General features: G+C 33.4%; 1 protein-coding gene across 1 annotated transcript; it reads left to right on the top strand.

Moving 5' to 3' along the window:
- The first annotated feature begins 4950 nt into the window (after positions 1-4950).
- Positions 4951-6476, top strand: LOC139853290 (serine/threonine-protein kinase UCN). The gene has a single exon (XM_071842663.1). The coding sequence runs from the start codon at positions 5012-5014 to the stop codon at positions 6179-6181; it is 1170 nt and encodes a 389-aa protein (XP_071698764.1). The 5' UTR covers positions 4951-5011; the 3' UTR covers positions 6182-6476.
- Positions 6477-13667: the final 7191 nt, after the last annotated feature.

The following is a 13667-nucleotide window of genomic DNA, read 5'->3' as shown; positions in this document are numbered from 1 at the left end:
GAAACTTGTTCCAACAAACGTTTTCAAGTCCTAACAAACTTGTTCGAATATATCTTACGGAAATGTACTGATCGAGATCCTCATTTCACTTCTAGATTTCGGAGTGCCTTACAAAAAGTCTCGGGACCACGTTTAGACATAAGTACCGCGTGTCAACTACAAACCGACGAACAAAGCAAACATACGATTCAAATCTTGGAAAACATAATACGAGTTTGTGTTATCAACTTCAAATTTACTTGAGAAAAGTATTTGCCTTAAACCGAATTCTCTTACAACAATAGTTATCACACGAGTATTGACGCCACACCCTTCGAAAACCTTAATATCCGCAATTATCGTTTTCTTAATCGTTGAACCGAAGTAGGTGACAATCAAGTCACCGAACCCGGACTCATTCATGAAATAACCGTTAAGATCATTCAAATCCAAAAGGGACCCAACACGACTTGTAGTCACCAAAAGAGCTACGCCGATGTTAGACGTAAACCTTTCGAATTCCGAGTGGGAAACCGCGTAACGTTAAAAGTCGCACCTTGAAAAGGTGTAATCTGTTTCGGGAAACGTAGAAAGCTAAATCTGCGATATCTAAATCCTTTTGAAATCTTGGGGCGTATTGTACCCGTTGCTTACCGTTTCGAACTCCCAACTCAATCGAATTCCGTTCATCCTACATTCTATGTATCAAACTTAAGGACGTGTCTTGAGAACAAGAACTTGTTATCCTTTTTGATGAGCTTACTATCGATGATAAACTTCACTTCCTAGGAAGACCGGTTGAAACTATGAATCATGAAACCAAATTTTGAAACAAATTAAAACCCCGATTTTCGAAGTTTGTTGAAATGCCCAAGGAAGTACCTTCACTTATCCGTAGAATTGACTACACAAGATCTCGAGTAAGAAACAACGACGACTACTTCCAACTAAATTTCGGGACGAAATTTCTTTTAAGGTGTAGGTAATGTAACATCCCGCGTTTTTCCGTTAAATTTATTTTAACACCGTCTTTTTTTAGATAATATCGTTCGTTATCTAAATTCGTATCTTTCGTTAACTAACGTTCGTGATATTTCCATTATTCGATTATAACATCTCCCGTATATTCTAGCGTTTTTAAAATATTCGTTCGGTTGATTCACGCATTCGCTTTCAAACTCGAGGGACTGAAGTTGCCAAGGGGCCAAACTAGTTGATCAGGTCAACTAGTCAACCCACCTTTCTCATCCATTCATTTCATTCATCTCCCACCTCCTCTTTCTCTCTTCTCTACTTCCATTTTTGGAACTTAAACACCCAACTCACAAAAACATCATCTAAATCCAGATCAAGAGGCAAACATCAAAACAAATTATATTTTCGTGATCCTCTCTTCATCCTCTACATTTTGGTACTAATTTCATCTCATTTGGGTAACATTTCTAAAACTTTAGATTTCTCTAAATTCATGTTTTTGACTTGAAATGGTGTTAGTTAGTGTCTATGGCTCGTGTATAACATGAATATATGTTTTGTTTGCTCGATTCGTTGTTTTGAGTAACTAGTTTGAACATTTGAAATGGGTGTGCTAAATCTTTGATTTTAGATGAGTTAATGTTGTTAAATTGTTAAAGTTCATGTTTTAATTGTATTACTAGTATCACTAGCTTCGTTTTGATGCATAGGTTGATTAAGAAAACTTCAAAAACATGAATATTGATTTTTGTGGATTTTGGTTAGGGTTTGATAGACTTAAAACGAACTTTTTGATGCTTGAATGCCATAAAACGTAAATTGTAAATGTATAGTTGTAACGTATGTTTCATTACCTTCAAAACGGCATATCATATGTGTGAATTGGATTCCCGAATCTTAAAATGAATTTTGTGAACTTGAAACTTCAAAAATAAACCTTTAATGATCACTTGACGAGATTTCGGTTATTGCAATTGATGTTTTTGCTTGATGAAAAGTGGTTAGTCATATTCCTTGTCAAAAGAGCTTTCCAACGATATAAGATACGTATTCTAAGTGTTTACGGTTTGTGTTTTGTGCTAAATTGAATTTTGGATCAGGACTTGAACAATTGAAACAGCCCAGGTGCCAGGCCACGCCTAATGTCGCGGCGCGGCATTTGCCGTGTTTGGGTCCTGACCTACATGGTCAAAATTTAGAAAATGTTTGCTACGCTACGCACTTCCGATTCACATGTAACTTGTTCTAACATGCTTATATATGATTAAAAACCTTAGAAAAATAGTTCGGGACCCGACCCGAATGTGTTGACTTTGACTTGACCGAGTTTAACTTTTAGTCAAACTTAACCAAACACTTATGCAATCGTTCAAATCTTATTTTATACTTGATTCTTGCATGAAACTTGACAACGTGATTCACATGCTATATTTAATCGAGTCGTAACGAGCCATAGGACTAATTGAGCACATTTCGCCCGACCTTGTGTCGTAACCGGTTAATTGATACAACTTACTTGTTTAGGTCAAGGCTAAGCAACTATCATGCACACGTTTACTTTGTGAAGTACTTTTATACTCGTGCACTCGAGGTGAGATCATAGTCCCACCTTTTCAACAACTTTTATACTTTTAAATAGTGGGCTGAGAAACATATACTTTGTTACATCTTGTACTACTTACTTTTATGTTTTGAACACAAGTCCGATGAAACAAACATTCTACAGCGAGTTTAGAACAAAATCCTCAATTCAATTATCATTAGTTACACTTGCCGGGTGTAAGCGAGAACTTATGTTGTATGGATCCATATGGGTTTGACAAACCCTCATTCAAACGGTTCGCTACCGTTTACGAATGAAATATATTTTCGAGAAACAGTGTATGTTCTAACACTATTGTGATGGGGTTCTATGGGAGGAATGTTAAGCATTGATAATTGGGTGCTCGCGAACAAACTTTTGGAATGTAACTTTTGGATGATCAATTTTATGGAAATACTAAATCTTGTGATTCAAAAATAACGTTTATTACTACATCTATGATTTCACCAACGTTTTTCGTTGACAGTTTTCTATATGTTTCTCAGGTTCATACATGGCTATTTGATACATGCTTCCGCGTACACTTTGATTACTTGCTTGGGGTCAAGCATACATGCATACACTAGTGATAGCATCTTTGGATTCAAACTTAAAGCATACATACTTACGCTATTTATAGCAACCGTGACTTTCAACTTATATTATGTCGCAAGTTTATTTCATTTATACTTTACTACCTTTTGTAAACTTAAACTTGTTGTCGATCCGTTTGGTGAACTAAACTTTGCAAGTCATGCACGTTTCAAATGAATGCGACATAATTTTGGTCAAACGTGTCTCATATAGGGACTATGACCACGCAACGGGACCTAAGTTAGCGGTGCCGTCAATGATGATTTTGACTGGTCGTTACATAACTTTTGTATCACTGCAAGTATTGATGTTGATCTTGCTTTGGGTTGTTCCGACGTCGAGCAAAACCTTGATTCTCGTGTTGGCATTGTTATCTCCTTCAAACAAGTCGAAGGAAAGTTGATCATTCCAGAGAAGAAAGGTAGAAAATCATCCAAGGCGGTAGATAAGGTTATGCGGTGGATAAGGTTGGTGTCTAGCTCGTGGATCTGTACGGTGTTTGTTTTGCGTTTTAATGCGTGTGTAGGCTTGCATTTTTAGAGCTCTTATGTTTTCATGCTTGTTTGGTTATGTTTGCGACCAGAATCCTTTTTGGTTTATATTACTAGTTTGTTTAGCCGTTTGTTTATATTTTATTTTGTTTGTTTTAGTTTGGTAGCTAAAGTTGTTGATTGTTGTTTTGCCTAGCTAGTAGTTTATTCTCGTTTAAGTTTGTCGCTTGTTGTTATTTATTTTTTAGATGGTTCTTTCGGCTTTGTTTTGTTGTATGTTATAATATAAATAGGGATGGCAATGGATCGGATATGGATCGAGTAAGGCCATATCCATATTCATATTCATTTAGTTTTTGTTCATCCATATCCATATCCATATCCATTTAACTTCAGTTCATCCATCCATATTCAATGAATTAAGCGGGTTATTGGATATCCATTGGATATTTAAGAAATGCTATAAAATTTTCTCACTAGATAACAAAAACAAAAACGTAGTATAACAAAAAATAAATGTAATGTGACCTAAATTAAAATCCTTCCACCGGAATGTATAATCTTTGTCGAATATTGAACACAATTTGTTAAATTTATTATCAAACATAGATTATGACAAATCAAATATGTAATTTATATGTTTATTAAGTTAAATATACATGTTTAGTGTGAGTACTCATAGCGAATTCAATATATGGTTGAAAGCAAAATGTATGTGTAATGATAAATACATTTGTAATAGTTATGGTATCTGCATATATTTATATTTATGTATTTGTATATGTATTTCGGGTGTAAATGGATATATCCATGGATGAAATTTTTCATCTATATCCATATCCATATCCATATCCATATTCATTAAAGTTCATCCATATCCGTATTCATATCTATTTAAGATCATCCATATTCACTTGAAACGGATCGGATCGGATCGGATCGGATGGATATTCATTGAATCGGATGTCCATTGTCATCCCTAGTTATAAAGAATGGTCTTATTAAAGCTCAAGACTCTATGTTATTATTTTTAGGAAAAACAAAAAATCTTATAAATATATTTCTATATTTGATTAATTAATATATATCGGACCAGTAGTCAAATACCATTTTTATAATTTTTATTGTAGTTAATATATTAACATATTAACATACACACATAAAAATAAAAACAACATTAGTACGGTAATATTTTTCATAAAATGATATTGGTGGCATAATCCAATTGGTTACTACTTACTAGACATAAAAGCAGTATTCTTCGAATGTTATTTGAAGCATATATTCGTGCTATATCCCATACCAAATATTAAAGGGTGCCAGTGGCACATTTACCTTCCCTCTCTATCACACACTATCTGTTATTACAACCACCATACAACTACCGTAAATGGCTGCCGTATCATCACCGGAGCTACACATTCACAGTCTACGTGTCATTAAACTTTTAGGTAACGGAGCAATGGGTACAGTTATTCTTGTTCACAATCACCTTACTGACCCGTCTGCCCATTTCCCATTTGCTCTCAAAGTTGTCGAGAAACACAACCCGAATGCCAAACCGGACGCTGACCGCCGTGCCCGGTGGGAAGTTTCCGTTTTAGAAAAACTCACCAAAAAACCCGACCCGTTTTTACCATCGTTAATCGGTTCTTTTGAAACGGACGAAATTATCGCTTGGGCTATCCCGTTTTGTCGTGGAGGTGATTTAAACGTCTTACGTCATCGTCAAGTAGACCGGGTTTTTTCTGTAACGGTTATCCGGTTTTATTTGGCGGAAATCGTTTGTGCGTTAGAACATCTTCATAATTTAGGAATCGTGTACCGTGATTTAAAACCTGAAAATGTTTTAATCCAAAGTTCAGGTCACGTGACTCTCACGGACTTTGATTTGTCACGTACACTCGCGCCTAAATCGTTAAAATCGTTAATTCTAACTTCTGAAGCAGAAATGTTCCAGAAGCTCACACGTGAGAAGAAAAACCTTAACTTGAAAAAAGCGAAAAGCGCACGTGTGTCACCAATGACACGTAGGAATTTGAGTTTCTCTAACGGCGAACGGTCGAATTCGTTCGTCGGAACGGAAGAGTACGTGGCACCGGAAGTTGTTCGTGGCGACGGTCATGAGTTTGCCGTTGATTGGTGGGCGTTGGGGATTTTATGCTACGAAATGTTGTACGGTACAACTCCTTTTCGTGGGAAAAATCGTAAAGAAACATTTGGGAGAATACTAATGATGCCGCCGAAGTTTAACGGGAAATTGACGCCGTTAACAGATTTGATCACCAAGTTACTTGATAAAGAGCCCAGGCGCCGACTAGGATACACTAGAGACGGGTGGGAGATAAAAGAGCACCCGTTTTTCTACGGGTTGAAGTGGGATTTATTAACGGAAGTGTTACGGCCTCCGTTTATTCCGTCAAGAGATGACGTGAGGTACGATTGTGGTGATGGTATAAACATAACGGGGTATTTGAAAAAGCTAAGGGAACTGTCGTCAACGTTAGAATCTCCGTCAACTGATGATTGTGGATATAACGTCTCATTAACGGAGTTTTAAACTCACGTGATGAATTTAAATGGTATATTTCGATTGCTGTGTTGTGTAGATAAGAAAATTAACGGTATACAGATGGTAACGAGAGTGTGGTAGTTGTAAAGAGGCAAGACAAATTATGAAAAGTGGTGGGGCATAATGGGCAGTTGAAATTAAAGTTTAGATTAATAATTCATGTCCATTTTTATCTTATAAACTTTTATGCTTCTAAATAAAAAGTTAAACTTATATTATTATTGCAAATATAATTAAGGATATAATTATGTGTACAAAAATTAAAAAGTAGTATATGAGGATCACCTCCCTAGTTTAATAGTAAAAACTAGTTTTGGAACTCTAACTTCGCGCTGGGGATTCGATTTTCAATGTATTTTATTGTGTTTACTTTGTAAAATTATTTTGTGGCTAACGATAATGTCGTTGAAGCGTAAATCGAGTCGAACTAAAAGGTATAACCCGTCAAAGATTTAAATGTTATTTTATATTTACAATATATGTGCATCTTCGCGTTTCGCTATGGAATTGTTGACTTTTTAAAAATTTAACGCAATTAAGTCGTTATCTTATATTAACACTTCGTATAATTTAATAGTAGAAGATTTACTGAGATATATCTAAAAAGTCACTAAATAATTAAAAAATAAAAATAAGACTCATATGTTTTTGTTGTTAATAGATGAAAATAGTTACGGAGCTTGTGAGTGAAAAATCAACGTGTATGAAAAGTACCTCAAATATTTAGCGTTTTTTAAAAAGTGTCTGTTTTGCGTATAATTAGTGTCATTGTGTTCGTAAAATTATTTCGAGTTTAACGATGGTGTCGTAAAAATTTAACTCGTTGCGAGCGAGAATATATGACCCGTTGAATACCCCACTCAAATTTTTATGAGAATGTTAATTTAACACTTTACCCCCTGTTTTGGGGGTCGATTTTAAATTTTGAACAAAGTGTGGGGGTGTTTGTGGTGAAATGAAATTTAGTTAAAAAAAAGGGAAAAAAAAGTGAAAAGACGAAAACGAGCTAAATACTATTCATTGTTTTTGTTTAATAGTTACTATATAGTTCATTTTCAATACATCATTGAATTAAAATGTGTATCACTCTTTTTTTCTCTCTACTTTTATTCCCGTAAAAAAAACTTCAATATAGAACATTTCATTAAAAAGATGAAAACTCAAAAAAATAACAACCTAATAAGCAATAACCAAAACACAAGGCTCGATTTGGAACTAAAAACATAAAAATTAAATGAAAAAAAAAAATCAAAACAGACTAACAATAAAACGAAGAGAAAGCCTAATTTAAACCAAAATAAGATATTACACTCCAATTAACAAGCTATCAAAAGATAACGATAACCAAATTAAACAGCACCCCAAACAACAGTTGAGATGAGGAAACACGAGATAAAAAACTACAAAAACCCGAAACAACTATTTACTTGTGTATTCACTTCATCGTCCTTCATTTACTTAACAAGGAACAAAACTAAAACAATTCCTCGCCTTAAATGACGATTTTTTTTAATGGTAATAATAAATTTAAGTGTTACAAAAATAGAAATGTTGAAATTTGTTTTACAAAAATAGTAAAACCGGAGTTTGGAACTCCAGTTTGTCACTTTTTACCCGAAATCGGAGTTTGCGGTTTGTGTACTGATAGATTGTTTTCAATGATCATAATTGCAGAAATCTGAGGAGAGAGGACGCAAACCGGAGTTCCAAACTCCGGTTTCGGGTAAAAAGTGACAAACCGGTTTCAAACTCCGGTTTTACTACTTTTGTAAAAAAAAAAAAAAAATCAACATTTCTATTTTTGTAACATTTAAATGTATTATTACTATTTTAAAATAAAAATCCTCAAAATGACCTTTTTTTTCTCGTACCTTTCGAGTTACTCAATGACCGTTCTTTTTCTTCTTAGAGTATTATTTGATACACTTGATTTTTCATTGTCGACTTAATTGTTTTTCCTATTACTTTAAGCTATCTCCTCGCTCCAAATTGCATTAATACTAAAACTCTTTTATGATATATATAGGGTTAGAAAAACTCAATCTCCAAACATATCAAGATAAACGATTAATGCTATGTTTAGACTACTTGAAGAAATAGAATATTTTGACTCAAATGTTCGCGATTGAATAGGAGAACGAGAGTGTTTACACATGGTGTCTCGTAAAATCTTGAATACTATATACTATAATGTTATAAATTTTACTCGTTTGATTTTACTTTTTTCTTCTTAGATTTGAGTACAAAAGGTAAAGATATTAAATACTAGGTGGTTGAGATGTATATACGTATATACATGTTTTGACATAGCTAACATCACCATCAAAACCATTCATTCATTTTAACCATAAAAGTGAAGTATACTACTTGCACATGTATTTTACTTAATTTATACATATTTCACAATCTTGCCAAGTATTTTACAGGTGATAACAAATTTAATATTTAATATCAAGGTTGATAAGACCTTAGTTTTCAGTGTTAGAGCACGAAGTGTCTGTGTCCATTTCAGTGTCCATTTCTCAGTGTCCATTTTTAGAAGCTGAAATTGACTGACTATGTCATGGGTGGTAGTGTCCACAGTGTCCATTTCAGTGTCGATTTTTTATTTTTTTAATTGAGTTTTAATATTTTATTTAGTTATTTAAAATAATTAAATGAATAATATATATAACAAACAACTTTCATTAATTGAAAAAAATTGCATTCCTAAAAAAAGTATTTACTCTATTATTTACATACCTATTTATTATTATTAAAAGAGCGTACCTTTATTATTATTATATAAAAACATTCATATACAATTATTATTAAAAATTGCATACCTATTATAAGGCTAAAAAAAAGGAATACTACTTCTTCCTCCTTGATATACAGCAGCTTCCTCCAACCTGCAACCAAAAAAAAAAAAAAAGATTAAAAACAATAAAATTAAAAAGAATAAAAATCAAAGAAGTGGAAGTTGAAAGAAAAATTCAAAAAAAAAAAAAAAAAAAAAAAAAAAAAAGCCAACGGTCGAAATTTCACCGTCTTGGTGGCGAAAGTGTAAATCGACGGTGGTGGCGACGGTGGAGCGGTGTCGGAGGACGGCGGTTCGGCGTCGATTTTCGATCGACGGTGGGGAGGGACGGCGCGGACACCCTGTGCTCTTATCATTACGGAGTATAATGTACAATTAAAATGTGGATTATACTGTAATTGTTCATCATTATAAGATAACTATATCAATATCAATCCTAAAAAAATTTAGAACATGTTGTAATTTAGTAGTTTATAAATACCTTTGGCTTATTTACTAATTAGAGACATATATATATAAGTAAGAAAAGAGAGAGTTTATATATATATGAAATATATCAAAGTGTGTTATTTGCTAACTCAAGAGGGAGTATATATACTACATATTCTACTGTAGAAGCATTAAAAAATTGTCAGCCAATATTGACTTATACAACATCTATAGACTTTTGTGTCCACATCTATAGACTTTTGTGTCCAATTGAATTATTGACACATATATAACACTCCCCCTTGGATGACAATTTATTAGAGAGCAACTAGTACTGCCTCGTTAAAAACCTTGCTAAAGAAAAACCCAGTGGGATAAAAACTTTAGTCAAGGGAAAAAGAGTGCAGTATAGAGTTGACTCCCCCCTCAAGTAGACATCGCTGAGTCATCACATCTTTTGAACTTGCCTCATGCCAATATTATGAACGTGTGTTCTGAAAACAATGGTTGACAGTGCTTTGGTATAAAGATCAGCAGAGTTGTTGATTGAACGTATCTCATTTTAATCTGGTTGTCTTTTACGAGATCTTGTTCATCTGAAACTGTATCATCTAAATCTTTTATGTACAAGTTTAGCCCATGTGATTTGTCTACAGTCTCCTTCATGGTTTGCACAAACCCTTGTTTCAATTCCTATTCCCTTCCAGTCTTTTCTGAGCCTTACCAACATACCATTCTTTTCCATCAAATTTATGACCGTTTAGACCGTCTATGGCTTTGGCGTCTCGTCAGCATTTATATTTTGTTCTGTCACTTTTGATACTCTTCTTTCATTGGTATTATGCAAGCTGTATTATCTTCATATATAGTTGTTGGTGAAGATAGTTGTTGGTCTTTTATAGTGTTCTTTATGTGGATCAGGTAAATAACATGCATCTGCATAACCAACCAAATCCTGTTTTGATTCGTTAGAATAAAATAATCCTAAATCAGTGGTTCCTCGAAGGTATCGAAATATGTGTTTGATCACATTCCAGTGTCTTTTGGTAGGAGCTGAGCTGAACCTTGCTAACAAATTAACTGCAAAAGAAATGTCAGGTCTTGTACAATTTGTAAGATACATAAGGGCTCTAATTACACTAAGATATGGTACTTCTGGTCCAAGAATTTCTTCATGATCTTCACATGGACGAAATGGATCAGCTTCAACATTGAGTGATCTAACAACCATATGAGTACTTAATGGTTTTGCCTTGTCCATATTGAAACGTTTCAAAATCTTTTTAGTATATGTTGTTTGATGTACAAGTAAACCATTAAGCATATGCTCAATTTGTAAATCAAGGCAATACTTGGTTTTTCCGAGATCTTTCATTTCAAATTCTTTCTTTAGAAGTTGAATGGCTTCATGGATCTCTTTATTTGTACCCTTTTAATGTGGTAGCGGGGTGTATATAAAATAGCTTTATATTTTAGCAGGAAATACTATTAAATACGATACAATTTTACACAAGATATTTATTTATTTAGAGAATGGATATACTTAAACCTTGCTACAACACTTATAGGCAGTGTACCTAATCGTACAGTAGTGTAGTTTTTAGTAAGTCCGGTTCGTTCCACAGGGAAAATCTTTAAACAAAGCTTAACGCTATATTAGTTTACTTTTATAAAAAATACAAATATATATATATATAAGTAATATTATTATTATAAAGGGGGGTTTTTACCGTTTAATGACCGGTTTGTCGATTTTAAAACTTTAGTCGCAGTTAAAACCAAATGTAAAATATTAAAAATAAATACAAGACTTAAATTAAAGCGTAAATCAAATAACGATAATGAAATTGCGAATAATAAAAGAGCGATAAAATAAACTTGCGATAATTAAAAAGTACGATAATTAAAAGTGCAATTAAATACAATAACAATAAATAAAAATGCGATAATTAGAAGTGCAATTAAATATAAAATAAAGGAAATAAAATATGAAATAAAAGAATTATGCTTATTTAAACTTCCGTAATCATGATATTTGACGTGTTGATTTTAGTTTTATGCCCATGGGTTAATTGTCCTTTGTCCTGGATTATTTAATATGTCCATACGGATTTGTCCATAATAGTCCATCAGTCATAAATATAAAGAGCGAAAACCTTCGTCAAATTATTCTTATTCCCGAAGTCAAATATTCCAACTAATTGGGGATTCGAATTGTAACAAGATTTTAATACTTTGTTTAATGAATACACCAGGTTATCGACTGCGTGTAAACCAAGGTTTTACTACTTTGTTAACAATTACACCAATTACCCTTGAATGTAATTCACCCCTGTTTCAACAAGTCTGTTAACTATTAATCCAGTTCCGTGTCCGGTAAAATGAATAATTATTGGTATTTATAGATATCCCGCCCACCGTACCCAGTCAAGCGTATGTGGTTATATATAAATACGTCGAATTATAAGTTTGTATATTAAATTAACAAGGTATTGTTTAGTTAATATAAAACCCATTAATAACCCATAGTCTAATTTTCACAAGTGTCGTTCTTTTATCCAAACCCCAATTATGGTACAAAGCCCAATTACCCAATTTTAGTAATTAGCCCAACATCATGATTACTTCGGATTAAATAAGCATAATAATAACTTAGCTACGAGACATTAATGTAAAAAGGTTAAACATAACTTACAATGATTTAAAAATAGCGTAGCGTTACACGGACAGAATTTCGACTTACACCCTTACAACATTCGCTAACATACCCTTATTATTAGGATTTAAAATTAAAATTAAAATTAAAATATAAATTATATATATATTTTTACGTATATAGATAGAGAGATGGATATATATTGTGTGTAAAAAATGATCAGAATTCGGTTGGCTTTATAGGGACTTTCAGAATTTGGGCCTCCGCGACTCGCGGCCCTTTTTGCCTTCAAACTCCGCGAGTCGCGGAGTTTGTAAATACAGCTCACAAAGTTTGGAGTCTTTCTTGCCGACGGTTTTTTATTATTTATATAATATATAAATAATTATAAGAATTATTTAAATATTATATTATATTTATGTGCATAGTTGACTTGTAATTTTTAGTCCGTTGCGTCGAGCGCTGAGAGTTGAGTCTGGTCCCGGTTCCGGATTTTCGAACGTCCTTGCGTACAATTTAATATCTTGTACTTTGCGTTTTGAATCTTGTACTCTTGAAATTTCGAGACGTTTCTTATCAATAATTGGAACCTCTTTGATTGTCTTTTGTACTTTTGAGCTTTTTGGTCGTTTGCGTCTTCAATTCGTCGAATCTGTCTTTTGTCTTCACCTTTTATTATTTAAACGAATATCACTTGTAAATAGAACAATTGCAACTAAAAGCTTGTCTTTCTTGAGGAATAATGCTATGAAATATATGTTCGTTTTTAGCATTATCAAATATTCCCACACTTGAGCGTTGCTTGTCCTCAAGCAATATCGTCTTGAAATACTAGAATCACTTCTTTATTCTTCACACTTTGTACATCAGTGATTTCTATACGGCGGTATAAATAATGGTAGTAACGATATGGTTTACAGTCCCACATGACTATAAAAATTTAGATCCATTAAGAAAATTGGATCTTTATGAAAACCTTTGATCTTTTGAAAATTAAATCTAGTTTTTACCCTAGATAAGTTTTCCAGAATAACCCTTCACCGGTGTTTGCAAAATATTTTTGTGGGTTTGGTGGGTTTCAGATTTGAAAATTTTAGCTCAAAACTTATGGTTTTGTGTCACCCACTTGCTAACCTTGTATTTGGAAAGCAACATGTCCAGTTTACTTGTCCCGTATATTACCTTTCGGTAAACTACCGTCCGGTTGTAAAGGAAAGCGTTGAACAAGCAACTGTTAAGGCAATGTCCCCTGACATGCTTTTAATTATGGTCTATAACGTGTCGGACGCAATTACTATCCTTGGTAGGAGCAATAGTAAAGCTCATCCTTATAATTTTTCGGTCTGGCACAAGGTCCTGTCTTTGACCATGCTATGCAACCACCGTTCTTACGGTTGACACCCGATTTGGTTCAGGTGACCTAATGAATTCCAGGTGAATTCCTAGGATTTTTCGTTCAATGGTAATGAACGCATTGAAAATGGGTTTTTAGAAAATAAATCGGTTTGTAATTTTGATCAAAATATTTTCTCGTTCAAGCTCGAGTTTAGATATCATCGAATTCCATGAGTTTGAATTCTCAATCTTTA

This window comes from Rutidosis leptorrhynchoides, chromosome 6 (assembly GCF_046630445.1).
Source record: "Rutidosis leptorrhynchoides isolate AG116_Rl617_1_P2 chromosome 6, CSIRO_AGI_Rlap_v1, whole genome shotgun sequence".
In the NCBI taxonomy this organism is placed as follows: Eukaryota; Viridiplantae; Streptophyta; class Magnoliopsida; order Asterales; family Asteraceae; genus Rutidosis; species Rutidosis leptorrhynchoides.
The sequence above is the reverse complement of the archived record's forward strand: the minus strand, read 5'-3'. Positions and strand labels throughout refer to the sequence as shown.